The sequence below is a fragment of the Clinocottus analis genome, unplaced genomic scaffold (genome assembly GCF_023055335.1).
Source record: "Clinocottus analis isolate CAN_PGR_092001 unplaced genomic scaffold, fCliAna1.0.p SCAF_10, whole genome shotgun sequence".
Classification (NCBI taxonomy): Eukaryota; Metazoa; Chordata; class Actinopteri; order Perciformes; family Cottidae; genus Clinocottus; species Clinocottus analis.
Window position 1 is genome coordinate 10,591,742 of NW_027175821.1, and position 22,348 is coordinate 10,614,089.

General features: G+C 42.9%; 1 protein-coding gene across 9 annotated transcripts; it reads right to left on the reverse strand.

Moving 5' to 3' along the window:
• Nucleotides 1–4,164: 4,164 nt before the first annotated feature.
• LOC137792292 (catenin delta-1-like) lies at nt 4,165–21,774 on the reverse strand. Of its 9 annotated transcripts, XM_068587925.1 has the most exons (22): nt 21,647–21,768; nt 16,858–16,981; nt 15,002–15,165; nt 12,634–12,702; nt 12,427–12,546; nt 11,976–12,238; nt 11,255–11,536; nt 10,886–11,126; nt 10,544–10,766; nt 10,185–10,374; nt 9,952–10,069; nt 9,691–9,844; nt 9,449–9,466; nt 9,042–9,110; nt 8,707–8,834; nt 8,416–8,566; nt 8,012–8,204; nt 7,386–7,582; nt 7,233–7,274; nt 7,060–7,127; nt 6,757–6,856; nt 4,165–5,863 (listed from the first exon to the last, which is right to left on the reverse strand). In XM_068587925.1, the coding sequence occupies exons 3-21, from the start codon at nt 15,158–15,160 to the stop codon at nt 6,797–6,799; spliced, it is 2,745 nt and encodes a 914-aa protein (XP_068444026.1). In that variant the 5' UTR covers nt 15,161–15,165; nt 16,858–16,981; nt 21,647–21,768; the 3' UTR covers nt 4,165–5,863; nt 6,757–6,796. The 9 variants fall into 9 exon arrangements, with proteins under 9 accessions (XP_068444026.1, XP_068444034.1, XP_068444058.1 ...); XM_068587933.1 differs by lacking the exon at nt 16,858–16,981; XM_068587957.1 differs by lacking the exon at nt 15,002–15,165.
• Between the last annotated feature and the right edge of the window lie 574 nt (nt 21,775–22,348).

Consider the following 22,348-nt stretch of genomic DNA (forward strand, 5'->3'; position numbering starts at 1 on the left):
GATTGTAGACACTGTAGTATACTTTAACTTAATATCATAATACTTAATCCTCCACTGCCTGTATATAAAACTCCTTTCATAAATCTTATATTTATTTTTTGTTAGCAAGGTTATCTTCATGGTCATTTTGAAGGCTTAGGTCGTATTGCTTTTTAAAAGACAGAGTGTAACCTTTTAAGTAACCATAAAGTTAAACTATCCCCTATTGAAAGGGATTGTATATGCAATTTTAATGAGAAGTATCTGTATGATGGGCTACACTACATAAGTCTAGATCGATTAAAAGAAAGATTCAACATTTGACGGAAAAAAATTACTTCTAAAGAAAGGTTTATGAAAACGGTTAAAAGCAATAAACACCCTTGCTGAACTCTGTATTTGACATTAATTGGTCTGTTGTGACAAATGACAAAAGTTAGTGTGGGTGGGTGGGTGGGTGTATGTATGTATGTATGTATGTATGTATGTATGTATGTATGTATGTATGTATGTATGTATGTATGTATGTATATATATATATATATATATATATATATATATATATATATATATATCTTAATGTAACTGTGACTGAGGTGGTTGTTGACTTATCTTGTGCTACATTACATTTAATAGTTAACATTGACCCATAATTGTCACTAAAACATTTCAGGGAAAAAAATGTGGAGCAGAGTGGCAAAGCACTATAAATGGCACGTCGCTGTGGCTAAAGCAACTCTATACTGAGACACAAACATGTGTTATGTGTTAATTGTTTTCACCCGACTGGTTGAGATCCTATTTGGGGTAAACTATTTTAATGACCGACTATGGACACTCTGCCTCCATGAAATACGAACAAACAAATTAACACTGTTATTTTTATCCACCTATATATTGTCTTGTAGACAGCTACCAAGCTGCTCAACACTTGCCTGTTTGAGCATTAGTGTAAACAGTTATCAGTGTGAAAGCGTTATATGATACGTTATGTGCCAGTCTACATGTGACAGATGACAAATGGTTTCTACAGTATAGTACCTCAAACAAATACTCTCTTTCAAGTAGCTAAGAGTAGTCTATACAGTAAGTGACAAAATTCAGTCCTTGCTCTTTGCAAAGTGACCTCTAAAGTCCAGCTGAAGCTCATATGAAGTTTCAGCAGACTGACGGAGTCAAATGAAGTTGGTAACGACCTTAGCTGAAGTCTGTATGAAAACGCTTTCCCTCAGTTTGCTTGCTGAGCCACGGCGGGCTGATAGTAACGATAGCAGGAATTTTGTACAGGGAAGACTTTGACTTGATTTATTCCCTTTATTTCTCCAGCACAGACTGCTAAACCTCACATCCACTGCTACAGACTCTACATCCCAGGCGGCCACAGTTTCAAATCCAAACATTAAAAAAAAGGTGCCACAGAGACAGAATACATGAATAAATTGCAGCGCAGTCAAATTGAAAAGGCAGTTATATGATCACGGCCCAGGCTTTTATGTTTACAAGAAGACAAACACTGGAGGACACAAATTGCTTCAAGGTCTGAGATGCACCTGCTGCAGCAGCTTCACATTACTGGAAAATCTTTACCCAGTATCAATGGTTATTTTTCAACCAGTAACATAACTACTTCTGGGTTAAAAAGGACAGATATACAACCAATAATAAATTACTCATAAAGAAAGTTAAAGTATCAGTCTGTGTGCTTTTTATAGCACTGAAACCTGGTATCATCCTTGATGAGTCCTTGTTGCGCATATCCAAATAAATCAAAAATATCCCCCAGTTTGTGTTATCAAACTGTTCACATTGTCTCGTTGTCAATGTGCAGTTCAAAGAGGACTTGCTCATAGGACGAGGTGGGGACCGGACTGAAAAACTTGACAGGCGGCGTCGAGTCCTTCTGGTTTGGAGCAGGCCGCGGCCAGCGCTCATGGAACTTTGCAAAAAAGTGCGGGTCCTTGTAGGGCCCCCCGAAGATGATGGCCTGCATCAGGTAGACAAGGGCCACGACCATGAGGCTGATGAGGAAGAAGGGGATGAAAGGCCTGAGGTGGTGCCAAGCCACCAAGATCCCGTAGCCCAGGCCGCCGAGCCCGGTCTGCTTGCCAGTGTGGGAGGTGTGGCGGGAGGAATCTGGGGCTGGTGTGCGATCCGGGGACCCGTCATCCGAGTTTGAAGAGGACGGACTAGGGACGCGGAGGGAATCCATGAGTCACAAGTACAGACCGAGCAGTTCCTTTGCTCCTAAACTGATCGGTTGGAACTCATTTTCCTCCACAAATCAGCTCCAGCGAGCATAAGGAGGAAAGCTTGAGGCCTCACATAATCTCCCAGCGGTGCGGTTTCCCACAGACCTGGTGTTCCCTCGAATGTGGACTCGCTGTAATGAAGCTGGTGCTAAATTCCAGGCAACAATAATTCCTCTCTGAGCATGTGTAACATTCCTTTTGGTCTTTTGCAGCTTTCCCCACAGATCCTGCGTGCCGGAGTTTAATGTTGCTGCTCCTATTTGAGTTTGAGAGAGAAATCGAGAGGAAAATGAAGAACAGCAGGGGATCCCTAAATAGATATGACACCAAATGACAGGACGGAGGGAGGGAGAGAGGATCTGCTGCGGTTGGTGGGCTCAAATTTAAGGGTGTGTGCTACAAACATTACACACATTCAGTGACAAACGGACGGGCGCACACCTCTGATATACAACTGGAGGAACTAGGGGACAAAAAAACATTTAAATATATTGCCGCTGTAATAATACGACAGTGTGGCAGGTGCAGCTCCAGCATTCTTATTAACCTACATAACACTTTACATCTCATCAGGGCTGCAGCCAAGGATTCAGATACCCTTGAGTCAACGTCCCCTACCGATTTATTAACCGGATTTTACATACATACATACTCAAGAGTTACAAGGAGAACCTTTCGAAGGAATCTTTATACTTTGAGGTGACCTGAAAGGATAGATTCATATGTATATTTTCTTCACACATCAATACTCACATGCATGTACATTTCAGGTGGTTTTCTTCCTTCTCAATACTAAGAGTGAAGAAATTCCTTCCTAAAGTAATTCAAAAGTAAGTGTTCAGGTCCGATGATCCCTTTGCTCAGCAAGGAACCGTCTTCTGGAGAAACAAATAGTTTTGTACTAAAAAAGGCTGTAAATATCCTTTACATACTGAATAGCAACCAGAATGTGGTCATTGCATCAAATCTGATTTTTGTTCACCGATTAAATACAAAAAAAAAGAAACGCTAATTAATAAAGGGTAAAACCAGCTTTATATAATGGCCCAATATAATGGTAATATGAGAAACAATCAGTAACATTCCTTGAAAATTACAGAGTATGTAAAAACGGGAGGCTGAACAATGAGTTTATAGACTGCAAGGCAAATTGTGACGTTTTATAGAATTTAAATAATCCATAAACATCATATTAAATTGTCACCCCGGGGACATAACCCTCAGTCATGACCAGCTGCGGCCCGACATCCGACAGTACAGAAAGCTCCTGTATTGTATTGTTCTCCATCAGCATTCACACGTTATCATTCAGCAGGCATAATTTTGCGTCAGCAGGTCGCAGGCCGACACACATGCATCATAAACCTGACTAATATCAAACTTTCACACTCTTGACATGCACTTACCGCTCTCGTGATCCAGCAGCTGCTTCTCCCTGTGCGTGCGGTTAATTTCAGACGCATTGCATACTGGAAGCCTTGGACACCTTCACGTCCTTGCGCGACCTGTGTGTGTGTTCCTTCGACATGTCTGGCGTCTGACAAACACAAACGGCAGCCATTCCCTGTCAGCGTGTGCAACTGGAGACCGTGGCAAGGCTGAGGACATCAACACTGAGTAACTGTGCCGAAGAGCTCGTCTTGTTTGAAAGTTAACCGGCTCAACACAGACATGAAGACGACCACAGTTTGGAGTCTGAAGTTGGGAGATGAAGGAGTTTAAAAAGATCTCAAATTACTTCACAGATTACAAGCCTCGATAAGGAAAACCAATCAAAGTGGAGAACATTGAGCCGACAGTGTCAAGTCTGTACGTTTGCCATTGGCCTCAATGAGAGAGGGGATGAAGTTACAAAGCGCTCCTTAATTAGACGTGATCATCTCCATGATAGCAGTCCTTCCTCACCACACAGCCACATCAATCACAAGTCGCTGAATCTTGTCTAAGAAAAGATCTTTATTTATAAAAAAACAGTATTACCAGTTACAGACTTTACTGAAAAAGCAACTTCTCAGAGCCAAGGCAGGTATGAATTATACATCATAATTTTACATGGATAGGCAACATTACAAATATACTATGTGTGGAAAGTAAAAAAAACAAAACAAAGATGATTGGTCTCTTTTGCCTTAAAAACAACTCAGGGGGGTAAAACTGGAACTAACAAGTTGAACAAATTGCATAATGCGCTCTCCCACCTCTCCCATACATACAAACCTGAAATAAAATACACAAACCTGACAGTGGAAAAAATAAGAAAACTATGATAAAAACAAATGGTTCATAGACAAAAATGTGCTTTTCATCCAGATCCCAAATTAAAAAGGTCAGTATTTCTCCCCAATCTGTTGAAACTCCTCTGAGTGAAAACATCTCCCATATTTGTTGCATTTGTGAAACGACATGCCAAATATGTCAATACCAATGATTATACATTGAACAGTAAGTAGTGTGTTTTTAAAAATTTAAAGAGGAGATAAGTATTACAAAAGGACCCTTCTGAAGTGTTTGCTACGGTTAATAATGAATGAACTGCTGAGTAGGTCCTTTCTAAAGTTTGAATCATTTACAGTAGAGTAATGGCTTCTAAAGCAAAATGTTTACTGGTTTAGGAGTGTAGAATGTTCCCAACTTTATATTTCAGTGCCAAGTTCGATGTGTTGTACTGATCTCGTAGGGTAAAAGTCAAACCACAGCAACTCAAATTGTAATTCACTTGGGGGCGAATTAAGGTATTAAATACAAAAAGAGGCAATTGGAAGATAAAACCTGACAAAAATTAACAAAAAGCTTCCTCACAGGAGTTAAGAGCACACCATAATAACAGACATGAACAGATGAAATAATCAACGTGTGGTCTTATGGGTATGGTCCGTGCACACGCACACAAAAGCACTTACTCCAAGGTCCAAATTATACACACACACACCCTTTTCTTGTCTACACCTGTGCTCATCCCAATCGAGAGAAAATAACTCTAGACAGGAAAATAACTTGTATATAAACAACATTCTCAATCTAAAAGGGCAAACCTCCGAACAATCCCAGTAAAGGGGCGCTTTAAATAAATGAGCCAAAACTAATGCAGTCATCCCATTTTCTTTTTATATACAGTATATACCCTACATAGAGGACTACGTACAAATTCATCATCAGGATGCGGGTGTTGGCATGACAATTTACCGAAATGTTGACAATAGCAAGAAAAAACAAAAACAAGCAGGATGGCAACACCGGAATTAAATGATTGTCAACAAAGGTGATTGCCTTTAGAGGAGAATTATAATTTAAAAAACGGAATACATTTCTGTTGCTACAATTTAATGAAGTTGTAAAAAGAGAGTCTGTGTGTGTGTGTGTGTGTGTGTGTGTGTGTGTGTGTGTGTGTGTGTGTGTGTGTGTGTGTGTGCGTGTGTGTGTGTGTGTGTGTGTTGCATGAAATGGTTTGCCTGCAACACGGCCACTTTCTTTGGATGCCAACCCTCATCTTCTAGTCCCATCTGTGTGGTGATAGAGAGAGAAAGAGAGGAAAGGAGAGGGGGAGAGAGAGAGTCTGTGCATCTGGATCTTCTCTCCTCAGTAGCAGTGGTAGGGCAGGGACGGCCCAGTCTGGGTGATGCACACTATCAGTTTTTCTGGAGGAACAGAGTCAAAATGTGAACAAAAAATAAATAAATCAAATGTGGCCAATATAAAGATTATCTGGTTTAGGTAACTAAACTGCTGACCACATTGTATTGTTCCAAGTTATCAAGAATGAAGTAACATCTCCAAATACATTCAACAAGTTTTTCTTTTACTTCATACTTATTCTAAAACCAATATGAATTTACTTAATAGGAGACGATTGAAAATATCCAATTCATTAAATCTGTATATCTTCTGGCTCATGTGTTGTTGTAATACCCAGCAGAGCCACAGGAGTGCAGTGAAACACTAATCAAGACCACATACACCAGACTCAGACCAAGATCCAAGTACTTAGCTGCTGCTCTGTCTTAAGTCAAATATTTCACGACATGGCAATAGTATCAAACGCACTACGTTCCTAAAGTGAGTCTACTCTGGCAGTTGCCATGGTTAAAAGACATCTATATTGAGTGAAGAATGATTTCACAAGTGTCACGTTACTATCCAGTGACAAATAGTGTTAGAAATCATTTTGTCAGTGACACCACATTGCTTTCCTTCTTCGACAGTGTTGCAGTAATTATAGCGTTTTCATGCTACAATTAGCGTTGGTATCAATGTTCTGGTATTGTGACTGCACTATCGCACAAACCAAAAGGTTTTTTATTGAGGATTTAAGTTGTAATTATCAGCTTTATGTTCATCTCTACACTGACAGATTGCATGGACCACAATACACAAGGAGCACCTTGCAGTCTATACTAGCATTAACACATCATGTAGTTAAACAGTGTTTCTGTACACCATCATTGACTGAGACAGACGGTTTGAAGTTATAAAAGACAAAAGGAAAAGAGCTCATAGAGTCCATGCAGGACGAGAGGTGAGTTGGACATACCATGCTGTTACATGCAGAGGGGGTAGAGGGGAGGGGAGGGCTAACCATCGTAGGAGTCCAGCAGGGGCAAGGAGCCCTTTCTGCCCCCATACACCCCTCGCTGAGAGACAACCAGAGAAAGAGAGAAGAGGAAGTGAGTGTGAGAGAAGAAGTCAGTAATTGTGAAGCTTTAAAAGCTGCCAAAAGAAAAGGTTAAAGTCAGGAAATGCTCGTATTGGTGCAGGAGATTAGGGGTTAGTGTAGTTAAGTGAGCAATTCAACATGACCCGACATGTGAATGTGCGTGACAAAGATTTAAAGTACCGGTAAAGTGTCTGTGGTGTCATCCAGAGTGTGTCTCCTCTCCCTCTGGTCCAGTGTAGAGTAGGCCTCTGAAGCAAATAAGATGTCAAGAATGAGAAAGAAAGAACACTACATCTCATCATGATCCTGAGGAATTTGTCTTGATAATAAGCAGTAATGATAACTGAACGAACCAGGGCCAAGGTCATTTAGGGGAATCATGTCTCTCTTTTCCCCTAAAAAGAAGCAAAACAGAGTCACGAGTTAAACTAAACTTTAAGAACTTCCTCTTTACAAGTTTCCAAATGTAGAGGCGCTGTCAAAAAGCTTTTTCCGTGCACACTGACCTCTGTCTAGCAGTGGCGTGGTGCTGTCCTCATAGGTGCCGTTAGCTCGGGTGCTCGGGCCGTTGGTGGTGCTGAGGTTGACCATGAAGTCCGTCTTCTTCCAGCCATCTTTCTCGAGAGGCTTGCGCAGCTCTTTGTGGGCCCAGACGAGCTGCAGCACCTGGCCGGCCCCCCGCACCTCACGCTCTGAGCGCTTGCTGTAGGATACACAGATGTATGGCCACAGATTTGCCAGATTTGTTTCTGCTGTTCCCAAAAGGAATACACTTAATTTCTCAACACCTCAGGATTTTTAATACAGAAATGTGTCAAATCATTATTATAAAATCCAAATTAACATGTTTCTGAGTGAAACCAACTCGTTCCATTCAGTTGGACAGCTAAAAAAATACACAGTATCAGTCCACATTTTAGCTTTAATTTATTAGATTCTTTTGATAATTGTTCTATTCATTTAATTAATAATGGAGGCTCCAAAACAGTAAGCTACAGGACTATCTGTAATATATACACAGCCAAAGTATTAGTTTTATCTGTCTAACCATTAAAAAAAAGCAGTGTCATATCTGAAACACTGGATTCGAAGCTATAAATGTTTAATGCATCATTTTACGGAATACACCTACCCGTCCTTGTTGATAAGCACCAGCCTCTCAATGCCCTGGGAGGCTCGGAGGGTCTTTGCTGCCTCCACACTGTTGCCTAGCACCTCAGTGAGCGTGCTCAGTACAGACACCACCGTCTCCTCTGATAGAACGCGCCCGGACTGACTCTGGCCTCCAGGCAGGTTGGCCACAAGGTGAGGCACTGCATGCAAACCTGCAGGTGGCGCACAGTGAGGTGAGGAAATGCGACCGGAGTGATACAAATGCATACATCTAAAAATTGGAAAACTTGCACACACTTGCTACCGTGCATAAAATATTGTCTTTCAAATAAGTGTAATTATCTGGCAAAAGAGAAGTTCAAGATATATTCTTCAAGAGTGTTTTGTAGCTCATTTGGATGCACAAAAAAAAAACATCCTTACCGAGCAGTTGGCAGTTACGTCGGTCGATGGAGAGGTTCCTCAAGGCGCCGGACATTGCTCGAACCACACGGTCATTGCCGTGAGCCAGTAGCTCTGCTATCATGGGAAGACCCTTCTCGAGACGCACAGTGGCCCTGATGTACCGTCCATACTGAAGGGCAAGCAGGCAGACAGGGAGCAATGAACGTCATTTTTATTTGACAGTACCATGGACCTTATCACACCTTTAATGGACCCAAAATGCTCTTTCTGTTTTGGTTTAAAATAGAGACATCAACTAAAAGTACTAACAGTCCATCGGCCTGCACACAGGTTCTGGATGGCACCGGCAGCGGCCTCAAGCACCGAGGGGTTCTTGCTCTCTCTGAGCAGCGATGTGTAAACACGAACTACCTCTGGTTGGAACAACAGCTCGTAACCTGAAGTCGACAGAGAGAAGTGTTAGTTTAGAAAACGTCCAAGTGACTAAATGGCGGCGTTTGTCTATTAGCAGACATATTGTAATCTCACTTGAAAACCACATTAAAAAGCACAAAATCCTACTAATTACTATCATGTCCACTAGTTTGAAAACTTAAAGATCAATTATAAATGATTCTTAAAAAAGGGAAAAGAGACATGCACACCTTTGGCAGGTGTTGTCCTCTTTGGAATGTCCACCTGATCTCCACTTCCATCGTCGCCGTCCTTCTTTCCTGCAGCGAGAAATAAAATAGAAAATAAAAAGAAAGAACATGAAAGACTCAACGGAGGAAATACAAATTAATAATAATAATGCCGGTTGAGATGAGCAGTCAGTTATCCTCAGTCCTTTACTCCAGCACACTGTTATGTGAAATGCAACCATGCAAACAGTGGAACAAACATTGAACATGCAGTCATCTGCAGTGCACCATGCTCATGAACTGAATGTGAACTAAATTTTGGGCAGTCATATTTCTCTTGCAAAGTATTGTTCTGCGTTAGTGAAATGAGTAATGACAGAGTGGTCAATAGTTTCAAAAGTTCACGGACACCATGAGAAAAATCTTACCTTTTGAAAACCACTCATCTAAACACAGCGGAGAGAAAGGACGAAGTGTAGGAGGGTTGGAAGAAAGATTGGGGGGGTGAGGGGAAGGATGGAGTAGAGAGAGAAGAGGAAAAGGAGTGAAATAGGGGTAGAGTGTGAAAAACAGCGACAGGTGCTCTCACCACCAACAAGCTCAAAGCCACCAGCCCATCGTCCAACAGCAAATCTCGGAGACAGACAATTCTAAGCTGTCTCGCACTGACCTTTGCCCTTTCGAGAGCCAAAGCAGCCACCTTTGTTGGCAGGAGCTGGTCCCTGGTTGATGGGCGTGGTCTCAGCGAAGCGCTCGCAGCCGGGGACTTCACGGTGAACGTGATAAGACAGATTCCTCAGGAGACAGACACAATTCTCCACCAACTGCGGGAAGAGAAGACAAGAGGATGATCAAAGATGGAGGCAAAGGAAAAGTAGTGTTTTTAGTTTTATAAGATGAAATCTGTTATCTGGCTTAAGTGAACATGTACCTTATTATCCACATTTTTTAGGTTGATCTGTGATTGGACAATGTACATAAGTGAATCCACCAATCCAGTGCATTCCCTCAGCTTTCGCCTGGCCTCGCTGCGTTCTGAACTCACATTCCTGTTGAACAGAGGGAGACGTTTTAGCACATAATTGCACGTTTCCATCTCAAAATAGCCTCTTTTTATCCTCCTTTGACTTTCTACGCTTTCAATCCACTGATCCACTTGCATACCTAAGGCAGCCAGCAGTGTTGGTCAAGGCGGTCTCCCACTCCAGATGGCGTGGTTTGCAGCTCTCCTCTCCGTTGCTCGCTTGCTCCCAGCCGGAGTGAGGAACAACCACTTCGTCAGCGAGGGCGTGCAGGGCGTGGTCCACAATCTCCATCTTTACCGAGTCATGGGATGAGAGGTTCCACAAGGTGCCTGTGACAATATAAAAAATACTGTTACCATTACTGCAATAAAAGAGACAGTTTGGCCCTCAAAATAAAATATATTACCAATATATTGGATTGAATTATCTTTTTGTTTCTGTATGCAGATAAAAAAACAGACTTAAATGATCAATACAAGCTTCTTATAATGCTGATACCTGTGATCGTGTCAGTGAGGTCCTGGTCGCGGGTTTTTCTCAGTAACCTGGTCAGTGCAGGCACTCCATCGCAGTTCTTGATGGCAATCTTGTTTTCTTGATCTCGGCCATATGAAATGTTCTTTAGTGCTCCACAGGCCGAGTGGTGCACATCCTTGCTGGGGTGGTCCAGCAGCGACACCAAGGATGGGATGCCCTTCAGGCGACGCACATCTGACTTAACCTAAACACACATGCACAACATTTTAAAACTCACACTAAGGATTTGTCAATTAGCCACAACACAAAAAAAATACCCATTTGCTGCTAATATAACACATTTGAATGTGACCGTTGTTTTACCTTATCATTTTTGAATGTGAGATGTTGGAGGAATGCAGCAGCGTTGGTCTTGACCGGGTCCAGGCGGTAGTTCAACATGGCGATGACCTCTGGCAGCTCCGGCTGCCTCCATGAACCAGGAGGACCCTTCCTCAGTGTGCTGTCCAGCGAAGCCATGCTCCCCCTCTCCATCGTCATAGGAACGCCCCAGGCATACGGGTCAACACCAACAACGTCACCATCCAAAGTGTCCTCACAGCTCCTGCATGTGGCAGAAGGATACAAAGAGTGAAACATTTCGTTTGTTGTACATGGTCTGATTGAAAAAAACAACAGGTGTGTTATGACCACACACACACAAACACGCACACACACACGATTGTGTTATACCTGAGTCTTCGTCTGTCCATACCCCCAGGCCCGGGCCCCAAGCGTGGCATGGTACCGTAGCCTCCAGGGTGCATTGGAGGAGGACCCATGCCGTAGTCGTCATAGCCCACACTGCGCTGGTCATCCTCGACACCATAGTGGCCGTGGCCATAGCGCACCTCCATCGCTGAGCCCATGGCCCTCATTCCCCGGCCCACTTGGGGCTGCGCTGCATACGGGTCAAGCTGCTGACGGCTTGGAGCGCGGTAGCCAGAGTCCAGGGTCCGGTACCCGTCAACCGGCCTGGAAGAAGAATGGAAAGTTGCTCGCTGCAGCTACTAATACTGCTATAACTTGATGGCTGACACACATCTGCACTCATTCTGTTTTGTAAAAAAAAAAAAAAAAAAAAAAAAAAGCTTATCGTTTTCCACAACGAGCTATTTAGTAGTAACTAAATATTAGTTATGTTTTGCACATGTAGAACTTTATTTTCAATTTTTATTTTTTTTGGTCTGATGAAGCAACCTGGTTTACTTGAAAGTTATTGCAATGATCCTTATTTTGTTATTTATTAAAGCACAGAGAGTTACAAAGCCACTGCTTCAAGTGTCGCTGCTGCCACGTGTCCACTCAGGAAAACCAAAAACTACAGTTACAGTGTGGCGGCAAAGCAACACAATAAAATGTACCACACAAGAAAACAGTCACAGCACTCTTCTCTGCAGAGGAGGTGTTGTACCTGTAGCGGTCGTCCATGTGCGAGCCCCTGCTAAGGCTAGTGTATGCCTCCGATGGAGGGCCTCCCCGGTAGTCATCGTAAACCCCTGCAGGGGCATAGTGGTAGTTTCTGGGCACTGTGGCTGTGGGGTAGTCCCCCGGTCCAGGCTGCCTGTAAGGACGGTCCAGCGTGGCGCTGTAGCCGCCCATACCAGACACCGACAAGCCTCCGTCAATGGACATGGAGTCAGAAGGCAGGACTGAGCGTGAAATTGGTTTCTTCATCTATAAAGTGAGAGCGATGATTCAACAAAATTATGTTTATGGAGGATAACCAAGTGGTGTTATATCCTTGACAATATGCTTTCATACCACTACATTTAGCAACAACAAAAAAGAATACCATTTTAACTATCAAATGTGTTTTCACAAAGGGCTTTGCAGGAGACGTTGCATGTATCATAATCACTTACGCCATTGTCTTGCCGCCGTGTGGGTCCCTCGTCAGAAAAGACTGAGTGCACCTCCTGGGAGTCATCTTCTGGCCCGTAGCTCTCATCTAGAGCGCCATGTGCCGGGTCCACCATTCTGTACTGTAGAAGCACAGTTAGATTTCAAAATCACTGGTACTTACTGCTATAATTACAAGATATAATTGACATGATAAACTACACACACACCTGTATGCCGTTTAAGTATGAGTCAGTCAGTTTCAGTCGTTCTATGTCTGCATCCCCTAAACGCCCGTTCTGAGATGGAGAAAGACACAGCTGAGAAATAATAATAATAATAATAATAATAATAATAAATATATATATATAAAAAAATAATACAATTGGGCTCCAATAACATGTAAAAGTGAGGTTGAAGGCATGATTCCCAGTAGCCAGGGCCATCTACTTTCTTAAAACCTCCCAGATGATGTTACTTCTGCATAAGCATTCACTGCTGACAAACTGTCGCTGCAAGTTTAAGGTCTGTGAATCATTGCCAGACATGAGGGAGGACATTTTGGAGTGCAGCCACTCATTCTCACACCCCACTTCCTCCTGCTGTATTCCGTTACATAACCAACGACTGTCACACTGTATAACATTCTCTACCTAACCCCGAGTAACACTCAGGCAATAGAAATGCCTCAGTTATCAGCTACAGCCTCGAGCTGAATCACGTGTGAATTCTGCATAATTGGGATATTTTGGAAATCTTTCCCAGCAATGCCTGCTCCTCATATCTGTTGGCCTGGGTTACTATCAGTTTCAGTAATTATTTGACACACCAACTGTTTGTGCATTTGGGTTGACTTGCCACTATAAGAGGCTCACGGTCCAGTGCACGCAGCCTCCTGCAGAATACACTACATGTCAATTGATGCACGGAGTGCATAACCGAAGCCAACAAGCACTGAAACCGCTCGATAATTTTTAGCAGCATGTGGTTAGCCACGTGTGTAGAGGTTTGCACTAAAAGCTGATTGGTTCGCAATTCAGTTACAGTATGGCGAACATTTGTTGGATATTTTAAAAAGCACAAGAAAATCGCCTTTTGACAGTTACAATACTGTCTCTTCCGCCCCTCCCGCTGTAATTAACTTGCACCATACCTTGAACCAAGTGGTGTATGAACCGAAGCCCGACTTCCAACATTGTGCACTTTACATTATGTCCATGAGGAGGCAGAGCTACTATTGAAAAGGAATGTGAAGAGGACTTGGACAACAAGGGCTCACTTCCTCTACAGCTATGGGTGCTTCCTATAATGCCACCTCATTTACCAACAACTCCGTCATGGTTTTGAAGAAATGCACAGACTGAGGCTGACAAAGCACTGTGGTCTTTTTTTTTTAATTGTTTTTTTTAAACATGCATTAGTTAGTACAAGGCCAAAAACACAGATTATTGATTTCTTAGTCTTCGTCATCCAGCGGCCACAAACCCTTCAAGTCACTTCCAAGGATTCCGAGAGACAAAACATAAAATCTAATCTAGGTCACTAAGCCCTTAATGAAAGGAAAACATTTAGGAAAACATTTCAAACTATTCTACTCAGTGTACAATGCCAAGGGCAGATAATTGTGCTTTAATGGCCATCCATGAATAAAACACTGATAATGGCTTGCTTTAATTGCTCTCCAAAGCCAATAGGCAGCTAACGGAAGTTTACTGGTCTTCGTTTAACAGATTAGGACAAGAAGGCAACAATAAAACCTTGCCCAAGCAAATAACAGAGAGCCTTCAACCTCTCAAGACAGGAAAGATGAACTTCAATTACGAAACAGATCTATATCATGATATAATAAACTCAATTGAGACTCTGCAGATAAAATAATTAAATGTCTGTTTCTAGTTCCACCAGCAAAATATATACCTTGCAGTTAAAAGTAAAATGGGCTTTAAGGTGGATAAAATGAAGCAGGCACATAACACATACCAGGGATTGTATTACACAATTTCATAAAAGAGCTTGCAAAATTATAGATGTTCACCACACAAAAATATGAAACTGCTTGATAAAAGGATTTAAATGAAATAAAGACAAAATCCTTTATGATGAATAGGAAACCAAGCTGGATGAAGGACTAGGCGACACATGCACGACAGATGACTTGATAACACAAGCCATGACATGCTGGAACAGAAAGGAAAATAACTGAGATTCCACAGCAGGGGCCAAAGAAAGGTGTATGTGTTTGTGTAAAGTGTGTATCCGGTGACTGACAATGAAGGCATGCACAACATGTGTCACGATGACCATCTCAGGCATGTTAAAAGTAGTGGAACGATGTGCAGGCACAAACTGTGATAGTGGATGACGGCTGAAAGACAGGCGGACTTCAGCAACACATCAATGGAGAAAGACGTTCAATGATGATACGCACAAACGTACTGACCGAGCGAGGTGGAGAGGAGGCAGGTGGAGAGAGAAGAAGGGATGGATGATGGATGGAGAAGACTTTTAGGATTGGTTGATGATCCACTGGTTGGATGATGTTAAGTTAAAGATAGGTGGGGGAGGTTCTGGATTGGGATGTTCATTGTGGAGCGTTACCTGTGCGTAAGGGAGTGGGTGACCCAGAGCAGAGGGGCTGGTGGCGGGGAGGCCAACTCTCCTCCTCTCCTCCTCCAGCGCCCTGGTCAGCTGTTCAAACTGCACTTCCTGCTCCCTGACCGACTCCAGCAGAGCTGCTGCGCTCTCACACTGCTCCATACACACTGCACGGCCCCAAGGGGAGAGAGGGGGACGTTACACACATCCATACAGCCTTGTTCACATCACAGCACAGTGAGAGAGAGAAATAGGGAGGAGAGGGGGGGGGGGGGGGGGGGGCTCTCTCCATATAAAATATAGTAAAGATCCAGTGAATTCAGTTTTCTTTGGGGCTGATATTAGGTGGGAAGAGTTAGTTCACACCGTCTGCTTGGTTTAGTGAGATGCCTTCTTAAAGTCGGCATTGTGCGGATTGAACAATACTTCTTTTGAACTCAATAATGAATATAAAGCAGTCACAACTGTAAAGACATGTTTCTGGCTGAATCTCAGACACAAATTATCCTCTACTACACTGGGCTCTTGTGTCCTACATCTACTCCTTTGAAGGCCCGTCATAGTGGAATGACTCATTCATTCAAGTTTTAATCCTCACAAAGACATAAAAGGTGGCCGACTTTCTCAAATTTCAAACTTCCTTTGGGAATACCTGAACATGTCAGCATTGAAGAAACCACATCACAAAAAGAGTGTTGTTTGTATCGCCGCCAACTGTAAGTGCAACAGTGAAATCCTCCCCGGGTGGTGTGTGAAAACAAAATAGAGCAGAAGAATAAACTAGTTAATTAGTCCCATTAAAAGCCAAATTCACAATGTATATTTTGGGTCTGACAGTAGGCACAATACAAGCCAAACTCTGCAGGAGGAGGCTGTGATGATGGAGGAAAGGGAGTCTTTAAAATCCTACTTATTGCATTTATCATTAATATCGCAACATTTTGATCAATATGGAGATAGCTATTGTAACAACATTACTCAGTATCACCCTCCCCTGCCTGCATGCAGATCAATAAAGTTATTGCCACTTAAGGCATGCATGAGGAGTCCTCTGGGCTTTTTCCCTTCCTCAGATTGCACAACAGCAACTACTTAAAAACACAAACAACAGAAAAAAAGAGATTTTGGATAAATCATCTGCAGAGTGTAAATCTAGCGAAGCAAAACAGCGTTGGTGTACTGCCAGAGCACAACATAAATACTTCTTTTTTTTTTTGAATATGATGAGCAGATCGTAGGGCAGGTCGTCCTTTAACCAGAAGATCGGCGGTTTGACCCCAGGCTCCGCTAGCCCATGTCGATGTGTCTTTGGGCAAGACACTAAACCCTAAATTGCCCCCGTAGATGCGCCTACAATGTATGAATGTTAGATAGTCCTGATGTGGCACCTCGCATGGTAGCTTGTCATCAGTGGGTGAATGATTCCTATGTAAAAGTGTCTGAGTATTCCGAAAAGCGCAACAACAAAAATCTAAGTAGTATTATTATTATTATTATTATTATTATTATTATTATTTTAAAAAAAGGAAATGGTGCAATTGTGCGACTTAAGAGAATGTGGGGTGCCTCACGGAAATATACACGTTTCATGGCCATACAAGGCCATGGGGGAAACACAGGTGGATTTCCCATACTTCATGAATTGATAATTCAAAGCACCAATTTATGGTGGTACACATATCTATTGTGTATACAAAAACAATCAAAGAGGATGAGGCCTGTTTCACATGGAGAAGCATCTTTTACACGTTCTGCAAGAAGCTTAAAACCACCTCCAAGTCAAGGAAGCGGCATACTTGTCTTTATAATTAAAACAAACACTTTCCAAGCTCATTTCAGAGAAAATCAGAAATACACACCTTCCCCTGTGGGCGTTGTTTGGTAGTAGAGGTGAAAGATCACACCAAGGTCAGAGGTGGAGCTCTAGTTGCTCATGAGAAGAAGGTCACCGAACTACCAAGCCCAGAAACGGGGAGGAATGGACTGCAGAGAGAGAAAGACAGAGTGACGGAAGGAGGAGAATAGTGAGGAGAAAGAGGGAGAAATGTTTTGATGAAGAATGAAGTCCCCTCAGTTTGAAAAACAGCAACATGGTGAGAATACCGTAAAAGTGTGTCAATGGGATTGTGTTTGCTTTGTGAACAGAAAAAGCACAGCAAGAGAGAGACATACAGTAGCTTCAGCCTTTAGACACACCCTGTATTTACTCAACATTTGGCCTGCAAGTACTGGGAAGCTGACCAACCTGCAGCTCTTTCTGGACCAGAGAACATTGACGGTCAGCATATAGTAACATTCTTCAAGAACCATGTTCTTCTATAAACTCAGTATCGTCTTAACCTTCAATTTTAAGTTTTATTTCCAGCCTATCTACCTCTGGCACAACTCTGTTAGTCCACTACTCTTTTCCCTTAACTTAACTGCCTTTCATCCCTCTCCCTACATCTCTTTGTTATCTTGGCTGTGCTCTCAGAGAAATACATTGTTATTGCAGAGCCAAACAAGTGTATACTCGGATCCTCTTATCTGTATACACCCTCTACTGCAGCAACCCGGCTCCCCATCAGACCTGGTTTGAAAGGTGAATAAACACAGACGTTTTCCACCAACACACACCTGCATGACCGGTTAGACAAGGGAGAGGGCAAATTTCTCAATGCCTCAGTCTGTCTTGCCCACCCACACCCACACATTTCAGGCAGCAAGTGTTTGAGTGAACGACAGTACAACCTTTACAAGTAAAAGTGTAATGAGTTAAAATGACAAGATTGTGATGACTGACTTGGAGGTTAACCTGCATTCGATTGTGCAAACAGAAACAAGAAAGAGAAAGAAAGACCGAGATGGTGAAATCACAGTCTGTTAAATGAAATGACACACACATTCACAAGAAACACAGTTTGGGGTGTGCTCAGTGTGGGAAAAAAGGGAGGAAAGTGGGATGGCCTGATGAGAAAACAAGGAGTGGCTGAAGTTTGTTTCACAAGACAAAGGAATTACCCTGAACCAAAACCAGGATTTTGCATGCGCAATAAAAAGCTGACAGACGGGATGAAATGATGTCACAGACACAGGCTCACACTATTGCTTGCATAGTGGCTGTGGAGCCCTGGAGCAATAACCTCCCACCTGAACAAATCACACACTGCTGTCCTGTACCACACATGCCTATATATGGTCATAGCCAGGACAGGGCTGATATCATCTACAAGACAGACAGAGACGAACAGAGTAAGAGCTGCCAACAAATAACAAGCCGAAAGACAGGCAGTGGAAAACGCAGAAGGAGAGTAATCTGGAGCAAACGAGGAGGTGGAGATATGGAAGGAAATAGTGAATAAAAGATAAAAACTAATCTTGCATTCCTAGCATTGTCTTGTGCCAATTCAGCACAGCAGCCCACTGACTCCTCTACGATAAAACAACCTTAACAGGACCCTGTCCAACAATCCTTTAGAGACTTGTGATTCCCATACTGTCGCATCATTTTATGGTAGTTAACTGGGTACAAATATCTAAAAACACAGAGAAAGACTATCAATTTCAATGTCTTCTCCACTGGTATCTTTCCATAATTTAAACCCCCATGTAAACACTGCCTTGCTCCTCATCTTAGATGGAGCAAAAACATTTTTTTGCCATGCTAAACGCTATTGTATTTTACTAATGAGTGCAATTGTCATTCATGCCAGATTAATTATAAACTGTGATTGATATTTCTTGGCAAGCGTACTTGCAAATGTGATTCTAAGTGTGCGTGTGTTCATGCACGCAAGTGTTTTAACCACAGTCAAAGGAGGGAATTTGCAGCTGTCGTCAGTCTGGGAGGTTGGTGGAACAATAAGTAGTTTGTGCAACTGAGAGCATGACTGCAAGTGTGAAAACCTTAGGAGGGAAAGGAGAATATTATTGGACACATTTGAGTGCGTGTGAACCTGTGTGTGTCTGGAGGAGCTTGAGTTCATGGTGCTCTTTATCCTCTCCTGACTTCTGTTCTCCAACCATATTCAACTTTCACCACCGTTAGTTTTGGCCTTGAAAGTCACCGGTAAGTTTCGCTGAACAATGAAAACAATCATTGCTCTCCCATTGCTGCTCCCCTCCCCTTTCCCCTCTAACCCACTTCCTGAGAAACAGGATGTTATGGATTCGACATCAGAGATGAGTAAAGGGACGCCGCGGTTACTTAAGCTCACCAAAGACACCGTTTCCTCAACAGAACTGCTTGTACTAAAAACCACAACAGCCTATAGGATATACACTCTAGCAAACCACCGACTGCTGGTAGGAGGAAGTCTTAGAGGTGAAATCCCCCACAGCTAATATGTTGATCACACGACCACAATCAACTTCTCATTTTGCTATTATGTTCTCCACCTACTGTTTGTCTGTTCTGCTTTTGTGACCTTTCATAAACAATCTTTGTGAACCTGTATGGCCAAACAGCCACATGAAGAGATTTTTTTAGTTTTTTGAACCCATAGTTCAACTACTGAATCCTCACTCTTTTGAGCTGAAACAATTTGTTGCTCAACAGGTCAAAGACATTTAAATAACTGATTATGGACAAAGCTAAGAAAACTCTAATAGAAGAAAAGCAGCAAACCACAAGCAACAACAACAAAAAAAAACTTTATCACTAAGAAACTATAAATAACAGTCTCATGATCATGAGCCTGAGGAAACGAGTGTGCCCAAAAACACTTTGTTTCTGCTGTCGCAAACACACAACCAACCAAAAGTTAAAATGTCAGTCACAGTGCCTTATGGTCAACAACATACACAGCCCTCAAACATCTGATCAAGCCCTGACACACCACAAGTCACATATCACCATCTGATTCTGCAGCCATCAGTCAGCATGACTCACTCAACCCTGTCAGAGGACATCTGCTATCATATGCACACGTAACCAACACTGCAGCCTTTGTCCACTTAATGAAACTCTAGTTAATGAAGAGAGCGCCTACACCTGCCATCAGCACACACAAAAAACACCACTGAAACATCGCATTCACAGTCAAAAAGCACATCTGTTCGTGCATCTCAGGGTAACAGACCCTGAAGTTAGCCGATAAGTCAGTGTGATGTCACAGGCGCTGGTTTAAACTAAGTGTGGCTTGTAATGGGATTGAAGCTTTAGCCTGCTAATCCACTTACCCCTTATCGCATACATGTTGATGTGCATGCACATACATAGACACACACACAAACGTTAGGCCCTTTGTGGATTAACCTGCACACATCTAGAGAGCAGGCACAATTGCAGTCGGTGTGAGAAGCATGCATCAACAATCAAACGATTACTTTAAAAGCAGTGAGGAAAGGCTAATACATGGGTGATCACAGCCACAGGTGGTGTTATTAGTTGTGGCACATGCAGCACACTAAACCAACTACTTCCTGACCAAGTGATATATACTCCCAACATACAAACTCCAGGACAGTCCGGAAGGCTACATAGTAGGCATTTAATTATCTTTAAATGTTACCATTTGATGCACTGTACCAGATTATAGCTTTAGTTCATTTGCATCTGTAATATAGACCTGCATGGAAACAACGTTTACGAGGGAAAAGCTAGTTTATTTGTTCACTCTCAAGCTGACAGTTAAGTTCTCCCCACCCAGGCGTGTTCCTACCACAACAAGTTCACACAGGACCCACCCAACAGGTTCACCATCGGACACACTTTAGTTCCCAGACCGTGTGACAGACTACAACTGGAGGGACCACCACCCTTGTAGACACCCAAATATACAAACCGGGTTTAAATATGCTGCCAAACAAGTTGCGAGGTTTACGACGACCTTAAATCACCCCAGTGATTACCGTCGATGTGTGAACACACTTTATCTGCTTGAACTGATAAAACTGTCTGCTACCAACATGGCAGTCTCCTTCAGTTCAATTAAACCGACGTTTAAATTGTTTGCAACCTCTGTACATGTACAAGAACCTCTCCTTCTGGAGCCGCTAACAGTTCATATGTATTTCCCAAATCTAACAAACCCCCCTCAGACAATTGATTTGCTTACGCAGCATCGCAATCTAGGGAAGCGAGCAGGCAGCGTTAGCTGAAACATAGCGGCAGTAACAACACGACGTGGGTATAAAACGACTCTCACGAACAAAGAGCAGTTGAACATTGAGTAACTCTGTGCTCGAGACATCGCCACCGCCCAGATAAATGACACCGTTTCAGATCAAATCAGCCCGAAATGGTCGCTCGGCACCCGCATGACCTGGTTTGTCCGTCTCGCGACGTTAGCATCACAATAACCCACATAACCGAGTGCCAGTAGCTAGCGTTAGCACAGCGAACACATACTAGCCGCAAGTTAGCGTGCGGGCTCAGCGGCATTTCCAGCTCATTGGAGGAGTCATTATTATTGTGTTCAGCAGATGGTGTCGGCCACTCCTTTGAATGAGATCTACCACGCGCACGGCGAGCAACGGGAACCGTCGGTTCGCGGTGTGAACTTTTAACGTGAGCATTGTTAGCTAACGTGAGTCGTGCTGCTGATTTGTCGATGATGTGACCACTCCTTGCCAACGCTGCAGTGCGCCCCAGTATCTGTGGTTGAAGAATAAAATCCCGCGGCCGCTGCTTTAGCAACACTCTGTAACATTTATGAATTAACATACCTTGCTCGTTGAACGCCTGTCCCGACCCCTTCCCGACAAGTCCGTGTATATGGCGTTTTCACCCCTCTTTTCCCCTCCTTCCCTGAGTTCTGGGTCAAGCTCGTTAAAGACGAAGCGACATCACCGAGTTTTCGATCGAAAAGAGGGCGGGATCTAAAAGCGGCCTTACCGTAAAGACGGCGCACTCAGAATTGCCTTTTTCCTCACACAGGTGTTTGTCACAAGTGTTTAGGCTTGGTCTCCAGTAGCTGGACTCGGGAGTAAAGATGAACCGCGCACGGACTGACACGAGCGAGCCTTCAATTATAAAAGAGGAGAAGGGGGATTTAAATTCATCTGCAGTATGAGTATAAATAGGCACAGCCTCCTCTCTCCTCCCATTCATTTCCGTATGTCGCTCCCTCTCCCTCAAATATACACACACTGATGTCATTTCATTGATTGCCCAAGAACAATGGCCTGAGAGGAAGCTACATTTCTTGAGGAAATACAATCGCATTCCACACCAACATGGGAAAACTATTGGCACATAAAATCACTGTGGTGGTGACATCCTCAGCATGTGTCTAATCAGTAAATAAATAGATTCATGGTAAACTGCTTCTGCAATCATTTGATAAAAATGAATCATGCTTGACTGTTAGACTATTTGTGGATCTCTGTAATTCCTATTCAAGCGTACACGTTGTGTTCTTTCTTTAT